Here is a 23,201-nt window from a genome sequence, read left to right as displayed (position 1 = left end):
TATGAATCTAATCTATGCAAGTATACAGAGAAAAAGATAGAAGGTATAAGTTAAATGTAGCAGACCACCATTTTCTTGAAACAACATAAATGAACGTTAATTTTTACTCTTTGTTGCGTTTATATACATAGCTATAATCGTTTAAGCTCCAACCCATTGGCTGTTTAGATTTAAAACAAATTCTAATTGTTAATGTAGTATATCATCAAATAATAATATAGTCTCGATCGTCATGCATGCATAGCTAACGTGCATTAAGTACACCAATGGTTTATAATTAGTACCGATTCAAACTTCGTCACTACTTCAGAACGAACTTTGTAGGTACAATTTCGCCATTGTATATCCCTTTCTTTTTCCTCTTGTCTTCCTCGGGGGCATGCACTTACTCTCTCTCTTTTTTCCGCCTTCATTTGACAATGACGCATTGATTCTCATTCTACGTATGATTATTTAATCCCCTCTTCTTGTTAGTGTCGTCATCACGTATTGTTCTCTTAATCAACGACCAAGCGACGACAACGACAAGGACGAAGACGAAGACCACGACAGCAATAAAGACGACGACGACGACGACGACGACGACGACGACGACGACGACGACCAGGAAGAGTAGAGAGTAGAGAATGGTCGAAAATGTGAACGATTCAGCCTACTGCTACTGCCGCTACCGCTAACGACGCCAGCACCGCCGCCACCGCCGTCACCACCACCACCGCCGCCACCGCCGTCACCACCACCACCGCCGCCACCGCCGCCGTTGCCGTTGCTCCTGCTGCTGCTGCTGCTGCTGCTGCTGCTACTGCTACTGCTACACATCCAGTGCCATTACAAGTCCACCACTTCTTCCATTTATTTTGTCGCTGCTGTTGCCATTGCAGGCTAAATAGTCGTTGAAGCTGCTGCCACGACATCGATAATAAAGGCGCCACGCATATAGCCCTAACGGTTATTTCTTTTTTGCTCACCCACAAGATCGTAGCATGTCCACGATGAACCCCGAATAGTGAGTAAATAACAACAGCTTTCATTGTTAGCCTATTTTAAGACCCAACCGCGGCTAGGCTTGACACTTATACCTTTAGCTAGGCTCGTTTACTTCAATTCTTCGTCCATACAATATTTATTGCTTTATTTTTTATTTATTGTTCTTTAGTTGCTTACTCAATGATACATTATACATTTATTCTCATGTGCTTTACTATTATTATTATTTTTTTCCGATACATTTAAGCTTGTTAAGCCATTTACACATTTTCATTTATCGCTGAAATGAGGCTAATGTCTACGCCTATCGGGCTGTATCTGATCTGTCCATCTCACTCACTCATTTTCTCTGTCAATCTCTCTATTTCTTTCTTTTTCTATCAATCTGTTTCTTTGAGGCTACATCTCTGTCTCCCTCCCTTTTTTTCTCTCTCTCGCTCTCTGTGTACCTTCCTAACTCCCTCCCTCAGTGTTTCTCAGGCTCTAGCTCACACACATATATGCGTTAAAACAAGCGCAAATTCTCATATACGCCCGCATATAAATATGCACGTATGCATATGTACATACACCCTGGCATGCTTTCTTCCATCCTCTTTCTCTCCTTGCTTATTTGCCTAGTTTTCTTATTATCAAAATGAACCAATCTTTATTTTCAAATATGATTTTTCTTAATATCTTTTATAAAGTACAAAAGAATAAATAAAGCAAAATTGTTTTTGTAAAAGCTTATTGTGATTACATTACTATTATTTTTTTCTTGTTTTTTTTTTTTATTATGTTTATTTGTAACATTGCTTAACAAGCCTTTCCATGCGATTACTTTATTTAAACCTGTAATATATAATAAAGCATATTTTAATAATATTTCATTGTTTTACACACATTAGTGTTATTCATATATTAATTTATTCTTTTATCAATAGTAATATAATTTTCTTGTAGCGATTACCTGTTTAAACTTCTTTTAATTGGAGATTCTGGTGTTGGAAAATCTTGTTTGCTCCTTCGATTTGCTGATGACACTTACACAGAAAGCTACATTAGTACAATTGGTGTGGACTTTAAAATAAGAACAATTGATCTTGATGAAAAAACGATAAAACTGCAAATATGGGATACTGCAGGACAAGAAAGATTTAGGACAATTACAAGTTCATATTACCGTGGAGCACATGGTATTATTGTAGTTTATGACTGCACAGATCAGGAATCCTTCAATAATGTCAAACAGTGGCTTGAAGAAATTGATCGCTATGCCTGTGATAATGTTAATAAATTGTTAGTTGGCAACAAATCTGATCTTCTTATTAAAAAAGTTGTTGACTATACAACAGCTAAGGTAAACATTCGCTCATTTTATTTAAATTTTTAATTATTGATATTAATTTGTAAATGATTTAATATCAAATATGTTAAACATAAATCACAGCTTAATAGTAGTTTTTGCGTTAGTTTTCTTATAATTTTGATAATATGTTGAATTTTAATAAGTATAATAATAAAATTTTAATAAAATAAAAATATTAATTGAAAACCCTAAATTAAAATGATTAAATAATTATCTCCTTTATATAAAAGTAACAAACATATATTGTAGTATAGATTACTTCAAAACATTACATTTTCATAAGTGTTCAATTAAATCAATTTCATTCTGCAATGTGCAATTTTTTTATTTATGGATGCAATAATTAAATTTTTAATTCATGATTTGCACATATCAATAGATCTAATGTGTTAAAAGTATTTTCTTTATATCAATACTATTTAAATTTTGAAATTCATTAGGTTCTTTTATTATTTGAACAAAGATTGCTTTCAAACTGTTTCTTAAGTTTAGTTAATATTTTATTTCTATTTTTTTGTTTCTTTAAATGCAGATAATTTGCTTTATAGCTGGCTAAGAAAATTCTATGTGAATTCTCTAATTTTCTTTATTAACTATAGAATAAATATATTTTTATGTATAATTCCATAGCTCAAACAATATTGCATAAATAATTGACTTAAATCCTCTGTTTTTTTTTTTAAAGTTTTGAAACATATAATTTCTTTTCTATGAGAAAAAATTATTATTTTATTGAAAATAATAATTCAAATTAATATTTTGAATCGCTTAAGAAGAAAAAGGCATGATAGATTCAGAAATAATATGTATAATATTATCAAATAAAAAATATATAAAAAGTTGTAAATATTCCAAATTATTTAAATTATAGATACTTAATATTATTTAACTTTATATTATATACATACTTAATATACATATGCTTAAACATTCGGTTTCATAATTTTTCTTTATAAATTGATATATATTGTATATTTGTAATTTATAACTGATTCATACCTAACTTTCAATTTTCATAATTTTTTTATGAAATTCTTATACTTACCAATTAAAATTTAAAATTAATTAAAACATAATAGATATATATGTGATAAATGTGGTTTCAAAAAAGTATATTTAAAAATATCTCTACTCTATATAAAATTTTGAAAAAACTACAAAAATAGTTTTGTAATTCTAAAAATATTTTTATTTCTATTTTGAACATTTTGTTGTATTAATAAAATCTTGCAAATAGAAAAACCAAAAAAGTGAAATGTTTTTTAAGCATCTGTGTAATTATTCTGCTCATAATTCATTATTGACAATAGATGCTTTATATAGATGTTTTATATATATGCTGTATGAAATATTAAATTTGATTAGCTTGTAGTGGATGGTGATTTGTTAAAAATGATAATAAATAAAATACATCAAAAATATGTTTAATAAGAGATTTATATTAAAATAATAGTTTCCATGTAAAATAAAAATCAAATTAATATTATTAAACTAGGTTTGAGAAACATGGGTAACAAATAATTTTTAATTTATTAAAATATTGAATAATCAAATTCTGATATTAAACAAATAATGGATTTCTTAATGTTTATAAAATTAATTTAATAGACGTATATTGGTAATAAGATGAAAATATAAATGTATAATGTAATAATGCTTTTAATGTCATCCTTATTCTTTTTTAAAACAGGTATTCTCATCTAGAGTTATTACATTATAGTATTTCATAGAAAGTATACTATTACTCATAGATAATTTTAGATTTTACTTATTATGCCTGTTAACTTGCATTAAATCTGATTTTAATGAAGTTATTTATGTGTTTCATATTAAGAGATATATTTTTGCTTATATTTTATTTTAAACTTAATTTTTTTTTAATTTAAAATACAGAGTTACAGATATTATAAGATTTCAAAAATAATAATTCATTAGCATAACTTTGTTATTTTTCAGTTTGAAATAAAAAAATTAGTTCTCATTCACTAGGATTTTCAAAATGTATAAAAAGCAACAATTTTAATTTAATTTTTGTATTTATAATTATAATAATGTAAATATATTAATTATGTGTATACTATGAATTAATATATTATTATATCTACATACTTTTATATACTTTCAAATCATATATCATCCCTATGCTATCTATTTATTTGTTTGCTTTCTCTACAAATGAGTTTTTATAACTTTCCTTTCAATTGTTTATAGAATCGAATATTAAAATTCAAGTTAATAGTTTTCCACTTAATGATAATCTTTTTCATTATAAATACATTTTTAAATTACTATATATTTTCTGTAAATTAATATATTATTAGTTATTTATTATATTTAAACAGCCGTAGGAAATTATACAGACTTTATTATAATGTTTAATAAAAAGTTATGATTGTTTCTCATATTGTGTGATAATATTTAATATTTTGTTGTTCTCTGATTAAATTTATTTTTCTCATATTTTAAGAGAGCTTCTATTTTGTATTTATGTTGGATTATAAATTAAGAATTTAAATGAAAATTATGAGATCATAAGTGAGATTTCAATATGTCACATATCAAAATATACAGTTGCACATGATATGCTATTTTACAATGTAATAGTTAATACAAAAATTTTAATAAATAAAATATTTGTTAATTGGTTTTTTTTTAATTTTAAAATGTATACCATTCTAATTATGTTTCTAACGTAATAAATTTATGCAAAAATAGAATTTAATAAAATAGTAATATCGTGTTTTTAGTTTATTCAATTCTAAACTGTTGTGGAAAATTATTTAATTAATGTTTCTGCTATTATTAGCTGGAATAAAATTTCATGTTTAATAATTTGGAAACCGTAATAACTGTGCGATTTTGTAAAGCCTAAAACTAATAAATCATCGGTCGGCCCATTAATTATTAATAATCAGCAAAATAATAGTGAATTGTAAAATAAAAATCATTATAAATTAAGATTTTTAATGTTCGTAAATTATTATAAACAAATTTCAAATATTGATAATGTAAAAAACTACTAAATTATACAATCACTAATTTAAAAAGAAAATATGTATATATTATAGATTACAATGTTATACGTTTTAACCTAATTTTTATAAGATATCGTTTAGTTAATAGAAAAGTAAATTTTATAAATATCTATGAAAACAAATATTATGCAATATTACAATCTAACATTAAATGAAGAAAAAGTTGCAAGATAATAACTTGTTTTATTTTGTTATATAATTATAAAAAAACTAGCTTGGATTAAATAAATTATTTTCCCAACAGGAATATGCCGATCAACTTGGCATACCGTTTCTTGAAACATCGGCCAAAAATGCAATGAATGTTGAGCAAGCCTTTATGACAATGGCTGCTGAAATCAAAAGTCGAGTGGGGCCTCCATCGAGTGCGGCCAGTGATCAGACTAGCAAGCTAAAAATTGATCAAGCTCATAATATTGATACTTCCGGCATTCAAGGCTCCAAAACTGGTTGTTGCTGAAACATTTAAGGTTGCATCATTTCTGTCGGACACGAGTGAGCTTTTTACACTTTTCATTCGTTCCGAAAATAAGAAAACACAAGAAGTTACGAGCATGAAAGATGAACAGTTTGATTCATATTACATTTACTTTCAAGAATTATAAAGACTTATACATAAAATGCGAGCATATCCATCTTCTGTTGCTTTTCGTATATATAATATATTTTTTCTTTTATCCCGGAGATAAAGTAAGAACATATGTATTAACTTGATTTTGTAAATTATAAAATTGATAAATTATTCAATTAATATTATTTTAGGCAACGTTTTCTATTACTCGCGTTCCTTTGAATTTCAACTTTGAAAATTTCATACAGTCTATAAGGCTTACTTGTATCTCTCCTTCAAGATTGATTTACAATTTTATATTAATTTCTTGTTTTTGTATTTACTATCTTGGCTATATTTGCTCGTTAATTAATATAAATGAAAAATAAAAGTGAAAGAAAATAAACAGTGTGTGCGTGTTAAATAGTATGAATTTTGCGAATGCTGGGAACTAAAATTTAAACAAAAATATATGGAATCGAGCTCTTTAAGTCTTACGTGAACAAGTATTACATCGTTAAATTGATGGACCATCGATTTGTTTGCTAAAAAGTGTGCATATTTTAATCACACAAATTTTTTAAAACGTACACAAATAAATATAAAACCAGTCGATTGAAGATTATAATTCGTAGCTTAAATAAGCATTAAGAAAGCAACGTAGCCGTCAATCGATCACGCAAGGGTGCGGATAAGTTAGGGGTAATTCTAGTGTTAACAAATAAGTGATAAGATTGTGTAATCATGTTAGAAAATTAATAAAAGATAAAAAAGAAATTTTCATTTGTAACTTAAATGTTAATGTGTAAAGATAGCGATGATCTGGCCGAATATTATTTGCAAGATTCACATATCTCACTATCTATTTTGATTTTTATTTTCTCAAAGTTTTACAATCAGAGTTTAAAACTAAAAATATAAAGCTCGATTCAATATGGAAAACCATTTGGTAGTTTGGTTTAAGTATTAATAATAAACGGTAGGAAAAAGAAAAATTAATGATCGCAAGTTGTTCTTACTCGGTCGTTTTTCTTACATTGTATTATAATAATGTAATGTCGATACTTCACGCGATCGAGCTTATTGTTTGCGAACTGAACGTGCAAATTTACCAACAAATTTATATTTATCAATCAAACGAAGTACTCATTTTTATTACGTAAAATTAATCATACTTCGAGAAGATTAGGTATTATGTATGTTTTGAAACATATTTTGCAATCTGAATTATATTAAAAGTGTAAACACTATCGATTTTTTATACATATAGTTGTTAGTTAACAACGTTATGTTACATAACATTTTATAAAGGTACGTATAAATGATTTTTAATTGTTTTTTTATATTTAAAAAATTTTGGAAATTAGAACTTCATGCAATTACGTAAAATAAATAAATAAAATTAAAGTGTTTTATATGTATAAACATTTTATATTTTTGGTTTGTAAACAAATTTATTTATTAATGAATAATCTTTAAAATATAAGTCAGAATTGTCATCAATAAGAATTTTAACTTATATCACAATATAGATTTAAAGATGTAAAGATATCTCTTAACTTTAGTTTTTCTGTTTATTAATTAATTTTTTATATCATGTGGTTTTTTCATATTTATTCTAAAAACTTAAATTTTTATTCAAATAGCATAATTTCTTCCTTTATATTGTGAAATTCAATATTTGAATAAATATTTGAACATATGAATAAAATTTCAATTCATTTTTCATTATAGTTAAATAATCATTATTCACGAATTTAAACAATGTAGTAATTTATAATAAATATAATTTCATGAACTATACAGCAGATTTCAATGTTTTTATATATTTGCATAAAATTTCCTCAAATAAAAATTATACTGAGTTTAAAAATCAATCCATATGTAATGCATAAATTTAACATTTTCAAATAAGGTTAAAAAGATTTTATATTCTATAATAGGTTTAGAATAAAGAGAAAACTAATTCTTTATTTTTATTGCGAACACTCTAAATTGCTGAAAATGCTTGTTTGGATCTGCATTCTATTATTGTGTATTCTATATTTTTAAATAAGTGAAATAGATTATATTAATACATCACTATTTTAAATCTTGAATTGTAATTCTAAAATTTTTTTCTACAAAATTATATATATATATATATATAGTGTAATAGTATAACGTGTTATACGTATATAAGAATGTGTGTATAAGAAATTTAACATTTTATTTGTTTCATATAGATAATTTACACAGGAGCATTTTATATCTAGAAACTGCAATTGCTAATACAATTGTGGTTAAAATATAATTTGAAAGTCTTACTGTAGTATCCTTATATATGTTACTATGGCAACGAAACAAAAAAAATAATAGTCATTCGAAGTACAATCGTAATCTTTTCTTTTCCTGCTAATAATGCTTTTATTGTTGATTCTGTGTTTTATGTCATGTATAAACATAACGTTACAAAGAAATTTAATCTATATATTTTTAATTATAACCAAAAAATGAATAGATACACTATTATCGGTAAAATAGGTGAAGGTGCACATGGTTTAGTTTTAAAAGCTTCTGATAATGCAAGTCCTATTCCTAAAATCGTAGCCTTGAAAAGGATATTACTAAAAAGAATCGAGGATGGTATACCAGTATCTGTATTACGAGAAGTCAAAACCTTGCAACAATTAAAACATCCATATGTGAGAATTAGCTTAAACATAAATTTATTGTTGAATCAATTGTTGCTCAAACAGTAGCTTATTTAAATTTTTACATTACTTTTCTATGTTTTTTATTTTTAAATTTTTAATATTTTAGGGTTGAAAATTCAAGTTAAATAAAACAAAAATAATTGAAAATATTAAGTCTTATAAGAAATTGAAATAAAATGAAAATTTAATCGCCCATTACCTTAAAATGAAATCACTTCATAAAAATTTAAATCTCAATGCAATTATACTAATTAGTACAAAATATTAGAAATTAAATTTAATTGAAATACATATTGTAGATCATAATATAAAATAATTTTTAATGTAAATAATTACTGTAAATAAGATTCTACATACGAATTTTTGTTGCATTATTGTTATAAAATTACATTAGAAAGATTAAATTTTAAATTATTATACAAAATATAAAATTCGATTGTATCTATTCATATTTTAGATTGTTGAATTACTGGATGCTTTCCCTGCTGGTTTGGATTTTGTTATGGTCTTCGAATATATGCCTTCAGGACTTTGGGAGATGTTAAAAGATTATGATAAACCATTAAGAGATTCACATATAAAAATCTATATGAAAATGCTTTTGGAAGGTGTCGCGTATATGCATTCGAATAACATTATGCATAGAGTATGGATATTTTTCTCGAACTCTTAATTAGACCAACAATTCTGTAAATTTGTGATTTGTATACTAAAATTAAGGTTTCTTAATATTTATATCCAAATTCCAAGTATCTTTTTTATTATACAACGATAAATTTTTGTTTAAAATTATTTATGGTAAATATTAGTAAAATTTTAATAAACTCATTAATTTAAAATTTTTCTATTTTATTACAAATAAACTAAATATACTTTTATTAATTTAATATTTGTATTTTGGTTTATATTTGCCATTTATACACATTAGAGAAAAAATAATTTTACTTTAATATATATAATTTACTTATTTAATTATTTAATTCAATTATAATTAATTATTTAATATATATAAAATATTAAATACATAAAGTATTAAAAATATTTTAAACCGTAAATAATTTAAATATATTTAAACGTATATCTGTGTATATATGTTAATATTGGTTTTAGGATTTAAAACCTGCTAATTTATTAATACGTGAAGATGGTATTTTAACAATAGCTGATTTTGGATTAGGCAGATTAATGTGGGAGAATAACAGCCGTCCTTATTCGCACCAAGTTGCTACAAGGTGGTACAGAGCTCCGGAGTTACTGTACGGGGCAAGATTTTATTCCTCAGCTATTGACTTATGGTCAGTCGGTTGCATATTTGGTGAAATGCTAAATAATTCCCCACTTTTTCCTGTTAGTAAATATAATTAATTTATATTATATTTACATTAATAGAGATTTTATGCTTAATACTATTTTATTACATATTTTATTACATCATTTGTTGTTAACACTGCGAAAAATATTTAATTATATAGAGAAAATTATATAACAATGTATATTAAATAAGAACAATAACTTGGTTTTTTACAAAATTTGAATCAATAAAAATATAATGAACTAGTTTAACAGTTTAATATCAAACAAAATATTTTTTTTGAATTTGCAAGAATTTATGTAAAAATTATTTTATTTGTTTATTATTTTATTATATAATAATTTTATATAAAGCTTTTAAAATTGTTTAATTATGTAATTATTATTTAAAATCTGATTTAATTAAAATAGAAGCAGAAGATTATAATTAAAAAACAAAATTCTACATTAAATAAATTAACTATTAGAGCAAATAATTTTTTACTAATACAAATTAATATTTTTAAAGTCTTTGCTATTATATTAGTGATAGAACGATATTTTAAACTAAATGTGAATTTTATTAATATAAATATTAAATGTATTTATAAAATTTCAAATTATATAATATTTCAAGATTTTATATATATTTTAAAAATCATTTACAGGGAGATAGCGATATTGAGCAATTAGCAATAGTATTAGGGCACCTCGGCTCACCTACAGCAGAATCATGGCCAGAATTAACCTCTTTACCCGATTATAATAAAATAACATTTCCTTATAATAAAGGAATATTGTGGGAACGTATTATCCCTGATGCTCAACAAGAAGCTATAGATCTTATTAAGTCTATTTTAATATATGATTCTTCTAAGCGATTAACAGCAGAAGAGGTATACAGAAACATATTACATATAAAATGGTATATTTTATTATATTAATAGATTATAAACTATTTTCATTTTATCAGGCCCTTAGACATGAATATTTTTATACTAAACCATATCCATGTTCAAAAATGCAAATTATCATACCACCAAATGACCATCGTGTTCGGCTTAAACCCAAAGAAGTTAAAACAAATGTTAAATCAACTACTTTGTTCAAAAATTTATTAAATATCTTATAAATGTATGTTCAATTATATACTATTTGAAAGAGTATAATACTTTGTAAATAAAGTTTTTAAGAATAATAAATTGAATATGAATTAAATATTATTATTAATGAAATGACTAAGATGAGGTCACTATATAAAATTAGTTTATATTATGTTTGAATCATGCTATTTTTTAAACAATAATAAGTGGTTACCTTTCATGAACAATAATTAAAGTTAATTTGATGATCATATAATAATATTGTAAATAGAAGTTTCATTAATTTTCAATTTATTCTCCAAATCTCTTTTAATATTTACAACTATATATAGTACAATGTTGAATATGATATTATTTTAATTCAAAAAGTTCAATTTGATTTTACATTCATAATATATCATAACAAGTATGACATTTTACACTACTAATAAATCAAACTCGGATTATCATTAAAAATAATTTAATTATTTCTAATATTTTAAAGCTATATTAAAACTTATAAAATAGGTCTATTAGTTGAGTTTATCATATTAACATTTTACAATAAAAATTAATGAAGTTATGTTTGGTGTACTTTAAAATGTTAGAGGTAATTAATAAAATAAAAAATAAAATTTAATTTTACAAATATCGAAAAATTACATACATTATTTTAAAATTAAATACTTACAATCAAAGCTTTCGAAATATTTTAAAAGATAATAAAGTATATTAGAGGTATTTTAATAATTATTAAATGTGTCTAAATGCACTATAAGCCTAATATATATGTTACAATAATAATATAATAATATAATAAAAAAGATAAGATACAAATTAAATATTTAAATATAATTAGTATATAGGTATAAGTGATTTATATGTAGATACTTGTTACAAATATCAGTCTAATACAATGGAGGTGGCACTTTACAATAAAAAAATTCTATAAACTTCTAATAACTGGCCTACTTGAAGCATAAAATCTTAGGGACTTTAATTTTTCCCCATAAATCGTGTTAATTGCTGTTAATTGCACATATGATGTATATATATATATATATATATATATATATATACCTATGTGGAGAGAGAGAGAGAGAGAGAGAGAGACTATTTAATTTTAATCGTACAGAATACGAATTTTATAAACATTATTTTGGTAGACAAATATGCAACATTAAGATTGCACTAAAAATGATGTATTATGTTGCACAGGTTTATCATTTAAATAGAATAATTAATATTATTAAAAAAATTGTGGAGTACAGATTCACTGGGCATTAAACACAAGAATTAGCTACACTCTTATTTGAGTCTCTTTAAAAATTACAGAGCCCTCTGTTATTTTTAAATTGAATGAAGTCAGTATAAAATAGAATCTTAAGCACCTAGTCTCTTATACGAGAAGAGAAGCATGCGAGAAAATTATACAAACGAAGCTGATATGAAGCTTATAAAAACCAGATAGTATATACATTGAATCGTAACTGATAGGTATTCATATTGTAGTCCTTTTTATTCCGCCATCTTGAATTTGAACTTCAAGAAAGTCACACTTTACACCCACTGATATGTAACGATCCGCATGGTCACATTGCAGCATATACCGAAGCACATTTCTAGAAGTTTCCGTGAGCGTAAGATATCCAGAAAGTTACGTACAGAGTTCCTGCTCTTCTATTCCGTTTCGAAAGGTTATTTATTCTGAAAGTTCGATTTAATACCGAAAAGGGCATTTTATTCGAGCATATGAAGAAAATTTAAGTGTACATTGTGTTCTAATTTCAGAAAAATAATTGTAACAATTTTTTTGACGATTCATCTAGTTTACTGAGAAAATTGTAAAAAATTTCGTGTCTTCGAAAGTGCTAGTAGTGAAACAATTGGAACAGCAGAAATTTCAGTAGCATCCATATTCATTTTTAACAAGATTTCTATATTAATTTGGTAGATATTCTATTATTAATCTGTCTAAATTTATTCATTCGTAAGCAAAGTTGTATTTACTGATTTTAATTATAATTAAAACAATAAGTTTTGCGAACTAATTTGGAATTGTAATTATTAATTGGTAGACACCTGCAGTTATTTTTTTAAATTCGCAAAACTTATTTATATAAAAATTAAAATATATTACTTAGTTCATTTTGATGTAGAGTATTATAACAGTAGTAGTCATTAAATCAAACATAGTTACTATAACAGTCGATTAAAATTTTTCTGGCAATTTAAAGAAATGGCTAAATGGGGAGAAGGAGATCCTCGATGGATAGTTGAGGAAAGACCTGATGCTACAAATGTTAATAATTGGCATTGGTAAGTTTTTTTAATTAGTAATTTGAAAGTGCATATCAATAGATTCTATTAAAATGATTTTAAAAAACTCAATTTCATAAGAATCCATTAATTTAATTACATATTGATACTATACTTAAGAAAATGTTGTTACTTTAATCAATTAATATGGTTTATAATGTATATAATACATGAATCCTTAAAAATAATTAATATACAAGTGATAGATAAAAATTTTTTATTAAATATAAAATAATCAAAAAAAATTTTTAAAATAATCAAATAAATAATAAAATTATAATAGCTTTATAATAGAAAATATTTTAATTATTGGCTTAGATTTTAAGCCATCAAATTTTTCTTAATAGAATATTATTTTGGTATATGTTGATATATAAAAATCTTGTAATTATTACTTGTAGGACTGAAAAAAATGCATGTGCTTGGTCTCAAGAAAAAATTAAAGAACTGTTTAAAGATGTTATTATTGAAAGAGATGGATGTATGTAAAACAATTTATAAACTTCATTTATAATAATAAATCAATTCAAGATTGTTATAAATTTATACAATTTAAAATTCTTGGTTTTTTAAATTATAGTTAAATGTAAAATAATGGAAATTGAGAAATGTGAAGGAGAAGCAGTAGCAAATAATAGGAAAGGAAAATTAATTTTTTTTTATGAATGGAATATTTGTCTCAAATGGGTATCTCTGAATACAGAAACAGAAATTAATGGAAAAATTAATATACCAAACTTGTCAGAAGAAAATGAAATTTCTGAAATAGATGTGTGTAAATTTAAAGTATACTTTTAACTTTAGTTAAACAAATATTTATATTATTTTACATATCTATTCACTTATATTCTAGGTTGAAGTTATACTCAATACAAATACAGATGAAGGGGAAAAATTTAAACATTTTTTATATACAAAAGGTAAAGATATAATTAGAGAAAAGTTAGCAAAATATGTATCAAGTTTAAAAGAAGGTAAATAATTGTTCAATTTAAAAAATGTTATAACTAATGATGTAAAATAATATAGAAATTAATTTTATTACATATAATTATAGAATTTACCAAAGGAATGATCCTTCCTAAAAAAGATGGCATTGAAAATATTTCTAATAAGACAACAAGATTTAATCGAAATGTATGTTAAAATGTTTTATAAACTATTAAATATATTTTGCAATAAATTTTAATTAATTACTCATTTTATAGACCCCCACGAATATAATTATAGAATCATATGATTCGAAAGCTAATAACTACATAGTACAAACAACAACGATAAAACAACAATTAAAATTTATGTGCAGTGGAACAGAATTTTATAAAGTCATGACGATACCAGAGGTTAGTAAATAAACTACTAAATATTTTAACTTTAAAGAAATTTAACAAAATTTTTAAAAACTTGTATAAAATTTTATTATATTATATAATTATTTAATACACAATTTTAAATACAATATAAAATATTGCTTATAGTAAAAGTATATTTTAAATGTCATATTACTGTTATAAAGGTTATATTTTTTATCAATATAAAACAATTTTTATTGCAAAAAAATAATGGTTTTTATCTTTACATTTTATTTATTATAGTTTGTGATGGCTTTTACAAAAGGTCCTGCAAAACTTTTTGCAGAAAAAGGGGGACAGTTCGAATTACTGTGTGGAGTTATTACTGGAGAATTCGTTGATCTTACACCAACAAAAATAGTACAGAAATGGAGATGCAAATCATGGCCAGCAGGTCATTATAGTGAAGTAACTATGGATATAGTTGAAAGACACGACCATACTGAAGTTAATGTAACTCAAACAGCAGTTCCTATAAAGTAATTATTATTTGATTTATATATTTATAAGTAGATAATTGTATCAATATATAATTAATTTATAAACTACTTTACATTTAACCAATGTTTTATTCGTAACTAATATTATTATTAAATTACTATGAATATTCAATTAAAATAAGTAGAAGTTATTTATATATTTATTAGTTCATTACATTATATTTAACAAGAATCAAAAACCAATTTATTAATAGTTGGAAGTTTTAAAATTTTATGCTATTTTACTTTATAATTACTATATTTAAAGTAAATTAAATATGACACTCTGGTTGTATATAATTATATCTGGAATAATTGAAGCAAATATTACCATTAGTTCCATAAAATATTAGATGCTATGATAAGGTACATGGAAATAAAAAAAAAATTTATCCTAATAATAATTATCCGAGATTATATCGAAATACATTTAATTGTATGTTCGTTTTAGTTAAGTTTCCTTATTTCATTTATTCACTTTTAATGTAAATTTCAAGTTAATAAATAACCATTTAAGAGTTCGATATTTATCATACCTTTATTTTATACATTTTGATTCTAATTTTAAATTTAGCCTTTATATTAATGTTTAATTAATGTTTATTATTATTAATTAAATATTAAGTAATAAAGCTATGAATAAAAGATGATTAGGTATACATTTTATAAATTCATCATTAATTATAATTAAAATTTTAAAATATACTGTGATTTTCCTCAAGTAATAACCGAATATTTAATAAAATAATTGATGGTAATTTATTAATTAAAATTTTAAATAAGAAATCGAGTAATTTTCCAATGATCTTCCATTATCAAGAATTTTTATTTCTATATTTCAATTATGAAAAAGCTGTACTTGCAACTAATAAGTTATTCGACACAGAATATATTAATAATTCATAATATATTTAAAAAAGAAATATGATAATAAAGAAAAACTTACCAATAATGACAGAATTTATGGAAATTGAAAATTCTATCTTATACAGTTATTTTTTTTTAGATATAGATTTTCATAATTTAGGATATATAATTAATAATTAATATAGTTTAATAAGAAAATATACGATTAAATATATTAAATATTTCAGTTTTTTATTTATTTATTTAATATATTCAGCTACACTCAGATTTTATCCAGTCAGATTATGATTTTATATTATAAAATATTTGAGTACTGAGAAATGTTATATACACAAATGCATATATCCACTTACTTTTAGTTCTTTTAATAATAAAAATGAAGTTATAAAATTAACAATTAAGCAGTATTACATGTGATGGCAAGTATTTAAAAGATGAAAATATTATTTATTGCAATCGTCGCACAAACAAAGATTCATACAATATAATTTAAATATCACAACTTGCTTAACTTTACACGTTATTTATATCAATTATTATTATAAATATTAATCTTTTCAAAATGTGTTATAAAATTTGTTATAAATATTCAGATTTTCATTTTACAATATTTACAAATATATGATTTATATTTTGTAAATATAATAAATGTCAATAATATAAAATAAAAAGTTAATAATGATAAAATCTATAATTTTATAATATAGTAAATAAATATATTTAATTGTTATTAATGAAATTTTGCTTGTAAACTTATTTTAAATGTATGTAATGAATTGTTGTAACATTTATTTTATTCTTATAAATGCTGAGTATTGGAATGTTAGATTTTGATATACTTAAGAGCTATTGCTGTATATAGTTTTAAGTGTCTCAAATCACTGATTATTATTACATGAAAAAGAACAATTGTATTTTAAAAAGCAATTAGATATGAAGTTTCATATATATTAATTTTAATCTAACGTAAATACCGAATTTCTAATTTATTATTGTGTTTCTTTAATATTTTAGTTGCATAATAAAATACAATCTCGTTGTTTTTCATTTATTTTCTATTAGTACTAGAGGGCAGTTGGCTACCTTACTGAAATGATAATTACCTTATGCAATAATAATTAAGCATAAATACCTTTTACATATTTCTAAGCGGATCAGCATAATTGGAATAACCAATGTATCATAGAAATCTTTAAAATTATTTATATTGTTAATCACTGAAAGTACATTATATTTATATAACACCACGCATGATTATAAGTTTCTATGTCCCAACATAAATAGTATTGTTGTCTCATGCATTATAAATTAAAAATATCTTTTCTTATTTTCTACTTTCGAAAATGTGAGTAGTTTTATTAGTTTAAAAATCTGTTCATTTTATTAACAGAGTTCATATTGCTTTTAGAATAGTAGTTTTTTCTCATCTTGCAGTATCAATACAACTCACCAGCTTGAGTTGATTAATTTGTTTTGAAATTTTAGATATTTTATTTGGATCATTTCCAGTTCATAAAATTTTGTTTTTAATAAAACCACAAAATATATAATTGTTTTTCTTTTATTAAGCAAATATTTATCAATAACTAATTTTTAATTTATTTACTTTTGATTTCTATTACATTTTTTAAATATATAATATAATTTTCATGTATAATATAATTTTAATATATAATATTTAATATAATAAATTTTATAATAAATTTTATGATAATAAAATTTTATAAATTATAGGGAATCTTCAATTTAACAAGAATTTAAATTAATTGAAAATATATAAAACATTTTACTTATTTTGAATAATAATTTGTCGTAGTGTTATTTTATATTTAAATAGTAGTAAATATAAATTCTTGGTTTTCTTTAAATTTATAACTTGAAATGTTGACATTTAATTCAGAGAAAATAATGAATAACAAAACAAGAATCTATCAAATTTTCATTGTTTCTATTAATAATGGAAGTAGCTGTTGAAAAAAGTATTTAACTTAGAAATCTATTGTAGATCTTTAGTTCTAGATTAATAATCTAGAACTTAAAAATGTATTGTAGCATAAAAATCATAAGAATAAAAAAATCCTATTATGAATCTCTATTGTTGATTCTTTTTAAATATACTAATAATTATTGAAAACTAATGTGTTACAGGTTTAATTAAATTTCTTTCAAGCGTTATTTATTTATTCATGGATGCATAGTAATTATTGAAAATAGTATAATGTACACTTATCTTTGTATATGATTTTCTATTCAATTATACTGTGCACATCTTTGTTATAATGAAGTGAAATTACATATTAAATGTTTCTAAAAACAGATTAATATTATTTTAAATTTATAAAATTTATTATAGAACTTAATAATAATTAAATAAGAATTATTTCCATATAAAAAAAATTAATTATATTTTGTTAATCGACTGTATTTTGCTATATTATTATATTATTAATGTTTCGCCATTTTGATTTAGTTTTATTATTTTAAAAATAGATTTAGTACCGACGACTACCTTGCTGTTTGTTACATTAGTTGAATTATAATTAATAATTTCAATTAATACTTTTGTGTATGTAAATACTTATTGCTCATCATAATGCAATAATAGAAAATTAGTAATAAAAAAATAGTATTAACTAATTAATTAAAAAATATATTTTTTTAACAAATTATGTATACAAATATATCAGTAGTATTAATGATACATTATATAATTTTGAAAAGTTAAATATATATATTGTGTTTGTATTACAGCGAGGAGGAAGTGACAAGAATCAACTGGGACAAGTATTATTGGAATGCCATCAAGATGACGTTCGGTTTCGGCTATTTTATGTGATTTTCTACCGAAACTCTTCCTTTAACTTTAAATACACTTAAGTTATACTCGTCGCCGTCATTGTCCTCGTCGAGCAGGACATCAGCTATGTAGGTATTATAAATATTTATTAATAAATAGATGAAATTTCGAAGAGCACGACACCATCCGCAAGCTCTCACGGGGTGAGACCCGACATCTCTAGGATCGCGGCGATATTTGCAATCCAGCTATGCGAATTTTTTGATCACTGCTATTTCAGAACAATGATAAAACATAATTACTTTATGCCACCTTCAATTGAGATTATTTTGTGTAATTTGATTGTTGTTTAACGACAAAATAAAACACAAAGCAAAAATCATTACTGGTATTCTATATTTACATCTCATGGTTTATTTTTTTTATTATTAAATGAGTACTTTTGATCGATAAATATGGAAAAGTTAATACATATTTTTCAACATTTTGGCTCCTTCTATTATTTAAAAATTGTGTACAACAGCACGTATAAAGCATTAATAAATTAAACATGTAAACAGCGTGTGCTTTTTTTATTTGAACCTCCTTCTCCATAACAAATTCATTTTTTATTAATAAAATAAATAATAATTTTAATAAAAATTAAATAACCTAAATATTTCTGATTAGAAGGTACATTATGGAGGTTCTTACAATAGCACGCATTAAAAAAATATTTTAATCTGCTTAAAATTTATGTAATAAGTAGTTCTTACATAAAACTAAAAACAATTTATTTGACCAAATATATTGAATGAAACAAATACTGAGAAAAATTTCATATTTTTTTATGCTACATAGTTTAAATAAAATATTTTTAGTCTAAAACTATAATAAATTTAATAAATATGTAAAATGTATTTAAACTACTAAAGAAAAAAAAATTAAAAAAGAATCATTTAATCTAATCCTTTATAATTATTATAATACATTTTAATAATGCAGTAGTTTTAAAAAAGCAAAAAAGCTATATTTAAAATACTTGGGTTTTATTCAAGCGCATTAAAAATTATATTTATTTATACAACAAAATCTTGCTTATATATCTTAAGGTCCAGCCAGGAAGTTAATAATATATATTAAATATTTAATTTGTATAATTGATATTTAGTTAAAAATTTTATGTACTGTTCATAAATAGTTGAAAAACAAAAAATCGTTTTACAGTATTTGTCAAATACACTCTATTTAATAAATTTGTCAGTTTATAACAATAATATTTTATTTTTACAAGAACATAGTTGGATAAAATTTTTCATATAGAATTATACTTATATCAAGTTTGTATGTCAGTTTCTTTATGGAGTTTTGATAAAATTAAATTATACATTTCTATGATTATAAAATAATTGTAAAAATTATTTTATTCTAATAAAAAAGTAATAATTTATTTAGATGTTTATTAAAAAAATTAATAAAGTAATATTGTTATAAATAAATTATTATTTTATGTAAACTGCCACTTATAGTACTGTTAATTTACTTCGTCGGAAAAATTGTCGCGATTAAGTTTTGTAAATGAATGTAAAAAGTGATTTCTAATCAGTGTAAATTTTACGTAAAATATGTCTTAAATTAATAACGCAATATTTAACATTAATAAAGAATAAATAATAAAGTAAAATAGAATGTTAGATTTTATATTTTATACTTTATATAAAATTTTTTTTTTATTTTATCATTAAATTTCTTCAAGTTGTTCGTAAATTTTTTTAATCGAACATAAATTCATGAATATAATAGAACGAAAAATGTGGTAAGTAATTAGTGTTTTTCTACTTTACTATGAAAGGAAAATTCGACCGCTGTACTCTGTATATATATATATATATTAATTCAGCGTTCCTTTAAGGATTGGTTCGTGCGCCCTCTATCTGACAATATAATTAATAACGAAAGAAACAAGGGTGGTGAAACACTTATTTAATAAAATAAGTGTAAAAGGAAAGTCTCCTGTTGCGTTAAAAAAGTATAAACCTTAAAATATATTATTGGAAAATATACGTATTCGACACACAACAAGTAGATACAAATGTCGTTAATTGTTAATTGATTTTTGTAAATATTTAAATTTTAAACATATTTTCTTATATTCATCATTGGAAATCAATTAAATCAATTAATTTAACATAAATTCGTTATGTTTATTTTATTATAAATATTACACATATTTCCTTGTCTTGTTCATAAAAATTTATATTTCATTATTTCAAAAATCAATATTTCATTTATTTCAAAAATACAAAATTTAATATTTATTAAATATCAATTCACTGTCAGAAAAAGTAAAATTCCTAATAAAAATTTTTTATATTTTGAATAAAAATATATATTCAATTATATAAAAGTAATCTATTATATTTAAATAATTGTTCTACTTTAAATGTCACAATTTTTGAGAGAAAAAAATCCATTGCCATAAAATAATATAACAAACTTTTACAGTAATAATTTTTAACACTGTTTTTAATTCACGTAAAATAAATAAACAATTTCGGAATATTTATATCAAAATAACTATTACAATATTTTAAATGTAAAAAATTTATGTATGATTTATTAACTATTAACAGAAAAAGAAAAGTATTCTTTTATAAATTTTAATTATAGAAAATACTGTTTTTTTACATTTATGTATATATATAAATAATTAAAATGAATATATAAATTGTATTATGTAATGTAACATGTCAAGTTATAAATATTAAGAGCGATAAAATCATTCAGTATAGTAATAACTGTTGTATTATAAATACTATAGAATATAAATTTCGTACGAAAGAAAGATAATAATAAATAATTGTGGTAACTTTTATTAAAGACCAAAACTTGTGTACGAGAAAGCCGGCGTTCCTAAGTGGCAAGAGAAAGTAGAATATAAGTTAAATAAAAAGTATGTCACAATTAAGTTTTAACATTATTATTACATAAATTGTTTAAAAAATTTTATGTAGAAAAATTTATTGCGGTAATTGATGGTATGGTTAACACTTAGGAGAATCTATATTAAGTATGGAGATCGTAATCTGAACTTAGGAATAATTAGCATCAGTTAGGGTATCGTGCAATTTGTATTTTTCAGATGCTTCAGCATTTATATCATTTGAAACAATATGACAATAGATAGAAAAGTTCATGAACAATTAGCGTAAAAGAATTTTAAGAGAAATTTAAATACATTATAATGAATGATTGGGTCATTTTTATAAACTTTATGGAAGAAAATTATATAGTTAATTAGTAAATAAATATAAAAAATGCTACATTTTAAATAAAATTTATTTTTACTCTTATTCTTATTATTTTTAATGATATTAAGTATCATGTGACGATGTATTATTTATCAAAAATCTATTGCAATGCAATTATTTTTAAAATTAGTTGCACATTAGAAAACTAAGTTAAATGTAAAATTAAAAAAAAAAATGCGCAAACGACTGTATATTGCTTTAAATGTTAATTTTATAAATAAAATTTTTTATATTTGCATTTAGTTATATTAGATTTCCCTTAATTACATCTAATCCTTATAAAATATGAAAATATTATTTATATTTAGTAATATTACAAATTTTCTCTTGTAATGTAATCTTGCTCATCTTGTCTCTAATTTAATTTATTTATTTTTTGTGTTATATAATGCCTCATATCATTTTAATTAATAATAACTATTGCATTTCTTCATTTATTTTCTGTGTTAATTTTTTGGAAATAGTATTGTGCATTGAACTTCAATTACTTATTATTAATAATTTTACATTGATTTAAATCTACTTAATAAATTATGTCGTTAAGGACATAGCATGAAATTTACTTTGGGCACATTGATTGATTAAGAAAATATTAAAGAAAATGTAAATTGGAAGTAATCGTATTTCAAAAGGCAGAAAAAATATTTACACAGTACGCTATAATTTTTTATTAAAATGTATTTTCCTAGTCATTAATTTATAAATTTAAATGACTAATATAAATGAAAATAATTTAAAAGATAATAATTTGTGTTTTAATAAATTTACTATACATACATATCAATATTGTATTTTAATTTATTCAATGTGATATATTTTAAAATAACCTTAGGTTATTTTAATAATAGAATATATATGAAACCAATACATTTTTAAATATTTGTATTCTTGAATTGTAGATGTTAAACAACTAATATATAAATGAAATCTTAAGAAAAATTAATTTCATTATTAAAAAAATAATTATAAGTTGTAATTAGAATATAAATTTCTACGAATTTTAACTGCCTATTTAGACTATTTGAACTACTACTAATGACTATATATATTATTATAGAATTTATCAATTAATGAATAAGTAAATTATCGAAACATTTTATTTGATG

General features: G+C 22.8%; 3 protein-coding genes across 3 annotated transcripts; all 3 read left to right on the top strand.

Moving 5' to 3' along the window:
• Nucleotides 1–838: 838 nt before the first annotated feature.
• Rab1 (RAS oncogene family member Rab1) lies at nt 839–6,700 on the top strand. The gene is made up of 3 exons (XM_011505869.1): nt 839–1,006; nt 1,933–2,329; nt 5,618–6,700. Exons 1-3 carry the CDS (start codon nt 984–986, stop codon nt 5,831–5,833), a joined length of 636 nt encoding a protein of 211 aa, XP_011504171.1. The 5' UTR covers nt 839–983; the 3' UTR covers nt 5,834–6,700.
• Nucleotides 6,701–8,111: 1,411 nt separating this feature from the next.
• Nucleotides 8,112–11,041, top strand: LOC105367233 (cyclin-dependent kinase 20). Its single transcript, XM_011505868.1, has 5 exons — nt 8,112–8,607; nt 9,077–9,265; nt 9,730–9,966; nt 10,578–10,805; nt 10,883–11,041. The coding sequence occupies exons 1-5, from the start codon at nt 8,356–8,358 to the stop codon at nt 11,039–11,041; spliced, it is 1,065 nt and encodes a 354-aa protein (XP_011504170.1). The 5' UTR covers nt 8,112–8,355.
• Nucleotides 11,042–12,359: 1,318 nt separating this feature from the next.
• LOC105367232 (activator of 90 kDa heat shock protein ATPase homolog 1) lies at nt 12,360–19,316 on the top strand. Its single transcript, XM_011505867.1, has 9 exons — nt 12,360–12,688; nt 13,229–13,310; nt 13,712–13,791; nt 13,891–14,081; nt 14,164–14,284; nt 14,368–14,447; nt 14,519–14,653; nt 14,906–15,141; nt 18,760–19,316. Exons 1-9 carry the CDS (start codon nt 12,580–12,582, stop codon nt 18,842–18,844), a joined length of 1,119 nt encoding a protein of 372 aa, XP_011504169.1. The 5' UTR covers nt 12,360–12,579; the 3' UTR covers nt 18,845–19,316.
• The last annotated feature ends 3,885 nt before the right edge of the window (nt 19,317–23,201 follow it).

This window comes from Ceratosolen solmsi, unplaced genomic scaffold (genome assembly GCF_000503995.2).
Source record: "Ceratosolen solmsi marchali unplaced genomic scaffold, CerSol_1.0 scaffold7, whole genome shotgun sequence".
Lineage (NCBI taxonomy): Eukaryota > Metazoa > Arthropoda > Insecta > Hymenoptera > Agaonidae > Ceratosolen > Ceratosolen solmsi.
The sequence above is the reverse complement of the archived record's forward strand: the minus strand, read 5'-3'. Positions and strand labels throughout refer to the sequence as shown.